This window comes from Theobroma umbraticum, unplaced genomic scaffold (assembly GCF_002168275.2).
Source record: "Theobroma umbraticum cultivar Fairchild unplaced genomic scaffold, ASM216827v3 scaffold_55.0, whole genome shotgun sequence".
Taxonomy (NCBI): domain Eukaryota; kingdom Viridiplantae; phylum Streptophyta; class Magnoliopsida; order Malvales; family Malvaceae; genus Theobroma; species Theobroma umbraticum.
The window spans coordinates 1,340,292-1,350,003 of NW_018397270.1; the positions used below are offsets into that span (position 1 = coordinate 1,340,292).

General features: G+C 31.4%; 1 protein-coding gene across 1 annotated transcript in view; it reads left to right on the forward strand.

The window, feature by feature from the left end:
- LOC110426467 (leucine-rich repeat receptor protein kinase HPCA1-like) overlaps window positions 1–1,947 on the forward strand; it is a 5,114-nt gene extending 3,167 nt beyond the window's left edge. Inside the window, exons 8-9 of the mRNA XM_021441671.2 lie at window positions 394–629; window positions 1,218–1,947. Of these exons, the coding sequence (XP_021297346.1) occupies window positions 394–629; window positions 1,218–1,691 (710 nt within the window). The 3' untranslated portion in view covers window positions 1,692–1,947. The remainder of the gene's footprint in view (window positions 1–393; window positions 630–1,217) is intronic.
- The last annotated feature ends 7,765 nt before the right edge of the window (window positions 1,948–9,712 follow it).

Here is a 9,712-nt window from a genome sequence, read left to right on the forward strand (position 1 = left end):
TGAGTTACACTATCAATAATTAAATGGCATTTTATAGTTCTTCACTTCCTGACCATATTACTTTTTTATCAAACAATGCCCTTAACTGCACCAAGAAATGAAATAAAATATTTGATTAACCTACACAACACTGCTTGTCTATAGGAGGAAGAGAACTTGACATTATTGCTTTATTCTTTCTTTAGTTTCGACTTTTCAACCTTCGGTCACTTTCATGTCCTATATAAGACCTTCCTAACGGAGAATCACATTTTGAGCACACTGCAGGATAGCATTTATCATTATCCCTAATGAATGATTTTACTTGTTAATTTCCCATGTTATTGTTTAACAAGCTATCTTTTACTTCACTCATGTTTTGCTTCTTTGGAAAATAACATTCTAACAATTCAGGGAAGTCGGGAATCCGAATGGACTGGACCAGGCGACTTAAAATAGCCCTTGGTGCAGCTAGAGGTTTGGCATATCTTCACGAAGCTTTGCAAATCTCCCATCATTCATGGGACATCAAGTCCACTAATATCTTGTTAGACGAACGCTTAAATGCTAAAGTTGCTGATTTTGGTCTCTCCAAACCTATGGGTGACAGTGAAAAGGGTCATGTTACCACTCAAGTTAAAGGTACAATGGTGAGTTACTCCATACACCTACTCAAGAGAATAATTCGGCCTTGTAAATGGTAGAACCTTGCTCTCCTTTTTGTAATTGATGCTTTAGATTATTTTCTTTCCATAGTAACTGGTATTCTCTCCCCCGCCCGCCCATCCCTTTATAGACGATGAATTTGTAATTCATTTATACATTTAAGCATCTGCTGTAATCATAGTAGTTTTAGTACGTGAAACACAATAATTTTCTAGATGAATCTGATTTTTCTGAAGGGGTCAATGAGGAATGGTTAAAAATTTGAAGGGAGAGGAGAATTAGCTGACATTAAAAAATGTCTAATCCTCTTATGTCCAAATTGGAGTCACCTTGCATACCACTATGTCAAACGTCTATAATATGCATGCCTTATTTGGGATATTTCTGAAGAAAAATGCAACAATTACTATAATTATGAGTATGACTAACTGGATTTGAGTTTAACAAATATCGTAAGAAAAAGAGAAGGGGAAAGTGGTAAAAGAATGGCATAGACTATGGATAAGGCTAATGATTCTATATAATGCTCATTGTATGCACTGTCCTAAGAATGATTTTTCTTACTGTTGTAGGGTTACTTGGATCCTGAATATTATATGACCCAGCAGTTGACTGAGAAGAGTGATGTTTATAGCTTTGGAGTGCTGATGTTGGAGATACTAACTGCAAGAAGACCAATAGAGCGAGGGAAATATATTGTAAGAGAGGTGAGAATGGCAATGGATAAAACGAAAAGTTTATATAATCTCCAAGAGATTCTTGACGCATCCATGGGCTTCGCTGCAATACCCAAAGGCTTGGAAAAGTTTGTGGACCTAGCAATGAGTTGTGTAGAAGAATCAGGAGCTGACAGGCCTACAATGGGTGAAGTGGTAAAAGAGATTGAAAACATTATGCAGCTCGCTGGCATGAATCCCAATGCTGAATCAGCATCTAGTTCAGCAACTTATGAGGAAGCAACTAAGGGAGGTTCTCTACATCCATACAGTGATGACTCTTTTGCTTATAGTGGGGCCTTCCCAGCCTCCAAGATAGAGCCCCAGTGAGAGTCATGTGGCTACATTTCTTTTTCTTATTGTTATTTGTTTTATGGACACTGAAGTTGGTGAGACAGTTGCTTGTGTTTTCAGCCTTGGTGACTGTCAACTTATGTCGGATCTTTTTGTTGTTTGTTGCATATTTTGATAAAACTGTAATTAGAATGAATTCTTTATATGTAAAAAATAAGTAAATAAAAGAATTGATCACAAAGACGCAAAGTGCTTTAGCATATTATTGCACTTAAGTTGGGTCAATCTCTAATTCTGACGGTTTTTTTCATTATTTTTTATTTTAATTTCTTGTTTTTCTCTTTAATCTTTTAATTGCTAATTGCACTAAAGATTTAAAATATTAATAATCTAATAATTTAGTATTAAATTATTAATATGATTTTTATTTCAATATTTTATTTTTCTTTATATTCATTTTTTTATTCTCATTTTCTTATTTTCCTTTCCTTTTCTCATATCTGTGAAATTGCCAATGACATTGGAGCCTTAATCTGGTGTTGGCCATGACCACTAAGGTGGTAGATCGACGCTTCTCTTGACCAAATATGATTGTCGAACGCCAAATCTAATCACGAGGATTTGGTTGTGGATGCCAGATGTGTTGCTCCTTTTGTCAAATTTGGTGAGGGAACGTTGGATCCAACCTTAAAGTCGTTGCTACTGTCACTATTGGCATCCTTTAATGGTGGGTGGAGGTTTGAGAGGAAAGAAAGGCAAGAATGGGAAGAGAGTGAAAGAGAAAGGCGAAAATGAGAAGAAAAGAAAATATTTACTGAGAAGAGAGAGGTAGGTCGATAGAAAGAGAGAAAGAAATTATGAAAAATAAATAAATGCATCTCATATAATATGATAATTTTTAAAATTGAAGAAGGGTATTTTTATCTATTAACATTTTTAACTTATTCTTTCTTTTCCAAAATAGTCATTTTTTTTGAAAGGTCAAAAATAACCATTATTAAAGAAGGAGTTGATACTGGCTATTTCGGCTTCTTTCTATGAAGCAAACAAAGTTAAAAGAAAGTAATAGGAATGAAGGGGATGGCAATGTCATTCCCTCTACCAAATATACCTGTAAGGTTTTATTTTTTTATGATTAAATACTTAAATAAATTTTTATTTTTTTATTACATTCAATTAAGTATTAAATTTTTATTTTAGATCAAATAAGCTCTTCTCGCTAATTATTGACTAACTTCATTTAATTAGTTGTCAATTGACACTTTTTATACTATGTCATCTAACAGGCGACAGTTGACATGTCATTTTGGTGGTATCGTTATCACGTGGCAAATAATGTAGTATTAAATGCTGCTAATTAGGATTTATAGATTTACCTTTTTGCCCAATCACATGTCCAAAATGATTGATTTAAAGATTTAAAACAAAAAAAAAACCTATTTAATTTGTTCCTTAATCTGATAGAAAAAACGTTTTGTGTTTAAACAAACTAAATCATTTTGTTTAGATCAAATAAATCTTTCTAGCCAATTGAAGGCATCGTTCTAATCCTTGACAATCCATAGAATGGCTTTAATCAAATGATGAAAATGATAAAATAATTAAATATTTGTATCCTTCCACTCCAATATTTGTTCTTCCACAGCAACTCTCTAACATTTGCCTCTGTTATCAAATTCCATAAAAAAGTTTTTTCTTTAGTTTTTGGTTTAGATGATTTAGTTTGTTTAAACATAGAAGTTTGTTCTATCATATTAAGGCATAAAGTAATTAGTATTTTTTTTGTTTTAAATTTGTTGGATTTATTCTTATTTTGATATGACAAAATTGATTGAACTCATAAGCTTTGAAAGTGGAAGATATTTTTGAGTATGAAAAAAAATCTCAAAGGATTGTTAAAGCTGAGCTTAATAGAACAAAATATTGAAATGCTTTAATTGTTTTAACATATTTTTAATATGGATGATCATGCTATTAATTTTCTCAAAAGTCTCTTGTTTTCAAAATTAAATATCCTAGCCTAAGGGTCAAATTTTTGAAAAAAATTACTTGATTATTGAATGAAAAGGATGCAAGATATATTTCTTTAATTACAATAAAAATTGATTCTAGATAACAAGAATTGATTCTGAGACAAGGATAAGTCAGTTCTTAGAGAGATAAATGACAGAATGAGAAAAGCAAGGAAGAAATAATTGATTCTATAAAGAGAAAAAGTCAGTTCTTGAAACACCAAAAGTACAACTCAGAACCTCAATGACCAAGAAAGGCATGGCACAACTGGACAAAAGTGGAGCGACAAAAGTCAAGCTTGAATTCAAATTTTGGCACCAATCCATAGTGAAGAACTAACACCTTGAGGCGAAAGAATAGATTCTCCAAAATTGTTAAGGTGTCACCTTTATGTCTAGTTGTAGAAAAACTGACATCTTAAAAAAGAAGAATTAATTCTTCATAGATGGAAAGTAACAAACTTTGCAAAGAAGAGACAATTCAACTACACAAAATAAATTCTACAAAAGTGATAGAATTGTGCAAGTTGGCTCAAACATACAAGAAATGATTCAAAACTTACTCCAACGGGCAAAAAATCTAAAAGGCTATAAATATACATCTTAAGGACGTTAAAGAAAAAGAGAGAAAAGGATTTTGAAAGATTTTGAATCATCCTTGAAAAGGAAAAAAGCAGAAAAACAATAGCAGTAGCTGTGAGCAGAAAAGTTCCTACCTCTGAGCAAACAAAGAGCCTAAAGTTCTCATTTTTATCCTTCAACTAATCTTTCTTAAGCTTAGACTTTCCTTGATCATTCTTATTTTTGTGAAAGCTCTCACCTTTCAGAACCCAAACTTCGTTATCTACCTTTCTAGAGATTTTTAGTTTGTGTTTCAATTGAATCCACTATTGTATTGGTTATTCCTCTAAGAAAAAGGTAAAGGAGTTTGGCCTAATAGTTTAAAAGGCTTGTTTTTGTGTAAAGGTTGTGCTTTAACCTAAAAAGGCAGTGTCTTGATAGAGGTTACGGCTGATCTTGCAAAAGGTAAGTTGTTGAGGTTACGGTTGATCTTGCAAAAGACATATTGTAAAGGTTACACTTGACCCTATTGAAAAGGTAAGCTGACAGTGGATTCAAACTCTTTATGATATCAAGGGAGAGGATGTAGGAATTGAGAGGTCGAACCTCTATAAAAATCCTATTGAGTCCCTTCTTTTTTTGCTGCTTTTTAATTGTTCAGTTCATGCTTTGTTTTATTGTTTTATTCTTTCATTGTTGAATTGATTTTTCAAAAAGGGGGAATTTTTACTTAACAATCAATTCACCCCCCTCATGGTAATTTTACTTTAAGCTTATTTTTTCTAACAATTGGTATCAAAATAGATTTTCATGTTCTTTGCAGGTTTAACCACCTTTAAGAGATTTTAAAAGAAAAGCTTAAAGTAACAGCCATAGCATCCTCAAGTTTCATTGGTGAAGGACAATCTATGATGCAGCCTCTTTTGCTCAAAGGGGAAAACTACCCGTTCTACATAATGAGGTTTGAAAATTTTATCCAATCTATTGATTTAGATCTTTGGGTTTTGTTATTGATGGACCTCATACTCTTACTAAAACTAGAGTGAAATGGGATGATAAAGACAAAAAGTTGGTACAATTGAATCTCAAAGCTATAACAACTATTCTATGTGCTCATAGTCAAGATTAATTTAATAGAGTAGCTATGTGTTCCTCAACCAAAGAAGTTTAGGACACATTAGAAAACTATTATGAGGGAACCAATCAAGTAAAAGAGTCAAAGATCAACATGTTAATAATTGACTACGAGTTGTTTAAAATGAAGGATGAGGAATTTATCAAAGAAAGGTTTTAAAGATTCACCAAAATCATAGGAAGACGTAAAGCTCTAGGAAGAGAGTTCCTAAATACAGAACTAGTGAAGAAAATCCTTCACTATCTTCCCAAATCATGAAGACCTAAGGTCACAACCATAGAAAAGTTAAAGACTTAAATGTTTTCAAGTTATATGAGCTTCTAGGTTCTTTGCTTAATTATGAAATGACCTTTAAGCATGAAAAAGAAAGAGATGAAGTAATTAAAAGGGAGTCAAAAAGAAAAGATATTGCTCCCAATGTTATAAAGCAGAATGATGAAAAGTCATTAAAGAGTGACAGTGAAAAAAAGGATGAAGAAGAGATAGCACTACTAAAAAAAAGTTCAATAGGTTTCTTAGAAACAAACAAGGAAGTAGAAGATTCATTAGGGAAGAGGAACCAAAAAAGAAATCTTAGGAAAGATATTCAAAGAGATGATTATGGAAAAGATCACATTATTAGCAATTAATGCAAAAGACTTGGCCACACCAAATACGAATGTTTAGAACTCAAGATGAGCAGTTCAAGAAACATCGAGATGAAAGCAATGATGGCAGCTTGGGGTGACAGTGATAAGTTACAAAATGAACAGGAAAAAAGATTGCAAACCTCTATTATATGGTCCTTGATGATCCTATGGATAAAGATGATGTAGAGTCAAGTAGACAAGAAGAAAATCTGCAGCATGTTAATTCTGAATGTCTAAGTCATGAGATTTTCAACAAGAAGATGTACGTGAACATTGAAGCAGCAAGAAACAACACAAGTGTTGAAGAAAATCACTAAAATAAACAATAAGAACTTGAAGATATCATCTCAATGGACATAGATTCTCTTCCACTAATTCCCTGCACAGAAGGATTATCTGTGGAACTTCCAAAATTTAGAGGTGAAAACTATACTTAGTGAAAATTTCAAATGAAGTAGTTCATTCAAACATGTGATCTTGAAATGTGGAGAACAATTGAAGAACCACTTAAGATGATCAATGAAATGCATGAGTGGGACTTAATTGACTGGAGAATGCTAAAGCTAAATGCCAAAGCCACGACTATTCTCTTTATTGCACTTAAAGAAGGAACATACAACAAAGTCTCCATATGCAATATTCCTAAGGAAATATCTAAAAAACTAAAATCTCTATATGGAGAGAAAGAGATAGAGATAAAAGATCATGACAAAATTTATCAAATGGTGAAGAAGTAAGTTAAACTAAATCTTCAAGATACGATTGTGAGGCAAGTTCTTCATTGTGCAAAAAACGTTTGTCTTCAAATTAAGAAAAAAAGGTAAAAATGTTGAAAATGATATGCCAACACATATACTAGATGAATTTAAAAATATCTTTAATGAACTGGTTCACAAATATGAAAAGATGAAGTTGAAAATTGAAGAAAAGATTTCAAGTTTTAGTATTGAGAATGATTTCTTGACAAGTGAGAAACTTGAACTCGAAAATGAAAATAACGAACTAAAAATGAAATTAAGGTTATGTTAAAAGAATTTAAATATCTCATGTAAGGAAAATATGAAACTAAGGAATGCTATTAAATATTACAAAAAGAAAATTGACTAAATAAATTTTATAGGTGAAGTAAATATTTGTTTTTAGTTTATTGGTATGACTAACAAAAGGATCTAAAGAAATTTGGATACTAGAGATTCAAATGAGAGATTGTTTGAAGGTAAACTAAAGCAGAAAGAAACAAAGTCTTGAAGATTGGGACACAATGAAAATAGGTGACTTTTATGCCAAAAACTACTTATATGTGAATAATGATTGATTGCATTCCTATTTTAAGTATCTAAAAAATTGATTAACTTATCCTTGATCAAATAATATACATAAATTGTGTCTTGAACACCATTAACTGAATTTGGTCATATTAATTGATTGTTGATTGACTTTCTTTAACATAATTTGAATAAATGATACTTTAATGGAAATTTGGAGTGTTGATTTGTTGCATCCATACATCATAACACATTTATGCATCCTTTCTAGCGTAATATACTAAACAAATTTCTTTTATAAAAGCTAATTCTTTAATAGTTTGATCTTTCCTTCCTAATAATCGAAAATTGACTTCTAGTTATTAAAGAATCAATTTCAGCCATATAAAACTGATTTTACTATGAAAAACCTTTGCACTTCTAACTTCAAAAATATTTCTTGAAGTTCATAACCTTTCACATTTTGAAAACGTGTCTATTGGAAAGCGAAAAGGTGGAAACTTTTCAACATGTCCCTTCTCTTTGCAATTATACATATTCAATCTTCATTAAAAAGTGCACAATATTTAAAGAAAAAATCTGTTCAATACACAAGAAAGCAACAGTTTCCTTTCAACGTTTCATTAATGGCCTCAAAGAGATCATTAGAAGAAAAGGGAAAGGGTTTTGTAGAAGCATCTAAGAAATAGAAAGGTCAGGAAACTAAGTTTCTCCATTTTTCATCTAAAGAGAAAAGGAAAATGCTTGATGAAGACTATGCTTCAAGGAAAGTACTCCATGGTAGAATCATTCACTTGGAATTGCTTGAAAAATATATTAGATGGCCATATATTATGAATGTAAGAGAACTTAGATAGCATTACTATCTGAATTTGAAGAGAAGAGTATATGAAGATCTTGTCAGGGTCTTCTATTCAAATGGAACCACTGTCTATGAAAGAGAAAAAGACAAGAACCCAATTGATCATGATGATTCATTCTTTACATCTTTCTCTGGGAACAATTATGTTATTGCTCCTCCTTTGATTTAGAAAATCATAAAGTTAAAACCTATCAATGAATATGCAATAACATTCTTTGAAAGGAAAATGAAATCTCTGAAGATGAATTAGTTGTAGAGTTTTTAGTCGAACTAATCACAAATCTAGAGATTCCAAACAATGTCTCAAGGTTAAGTTTGCATGACAGAATTTTTCACTTCATAGTTGGTCATAATCTCAAACTTTTTGGAGCCAAGTCTAAACCATTACAACTGAAAAAGTGTAATTTATGCACCACATAAAGAAAAAAACACCATTGATCTTGCTCAACTCATTTTCAAAGACATGGTTACCTTAGTTAGAGGAGACAAAAGAGATCTGGCATATGGAATGGTGAACTCCAAGTTGATTCATAAATTGAAGATTGACACCTGGAATGAGGAACCCAAGAGACAAAGGAAATCCAATAAGTTAAACAGGTATGCTCTTGAGGCCAAGGGATATGAGTACAAAGTTGACTCTAATGCTTGGATGAAGAAGGATAGGTGGTGAGACACAGAAAAAGACACTAGCCTTGATCTTAGCCCTAATTTTGAATTTAAATGATATACTTATCTGCATTGCATAGCATTTGCATACATTTTGTTTCATGCTGATATGACCATTTTGCAAATGATCCTTTGTATTCTTCTTAAATGAAACACCTTCTTGATCAGATTACTCTATGTTAATATTTCTTTGTGTTGATTGATAACTGATTGAACTTATTAGCTACGAATGACTCTATGATCTTATTATTAAACGTTGATGGTTAATTATAGTAAACATGTGCTACTAATGCTTTATCTTTCTATGAGTTTTTCCTTTTTTGTTCCTATACTCCATTTTCTTTTCCTTTTTGATATAACAAAAAGGGAGAGAAATACAATGACTAAATTTTCGCTTAAATTTTCATTCATGCTCGCTAGATTTTTCAAAATGGTTTTTCAAGAGTGCTTTTAAACTTAAATACAAATATTTTTAGAAAAGCACAAATTTAAGGGGAGCTTTACTTGAGAAAAATACTTTGAAATATTGAGCATATTTTTAAAGTGAGTTTTTGTTCAATGAGCAAATTTAACTTTTAATTTTGTCATATCAAAAAGAAAAAAGGGAGATTGTTAGCTTTATTCTTGTTTTGACATGACAAAATTGATTGAACTAAATGAGCTTTAATAGTAAAAAAATATTTTTGTGCTTTGAAAGTAAAAGATATTTTTAAGTATGAAGAAAATCCTCAAAGGATTGTTAAAGCTGAACTTAACAGAAAAATATATTGAAATGCTTTAATTGTTTGAACATATTTTAATATGGATGATCATGCTCTTAATTTTCTCAAAAGTCTCTTGTTTTCAAAATTAAATGCATTGGCCCAAGGATCAAGTTTTCAAAAGAAATGACTTGATTCTTGAATGACAATGAAGCTAAATATATAT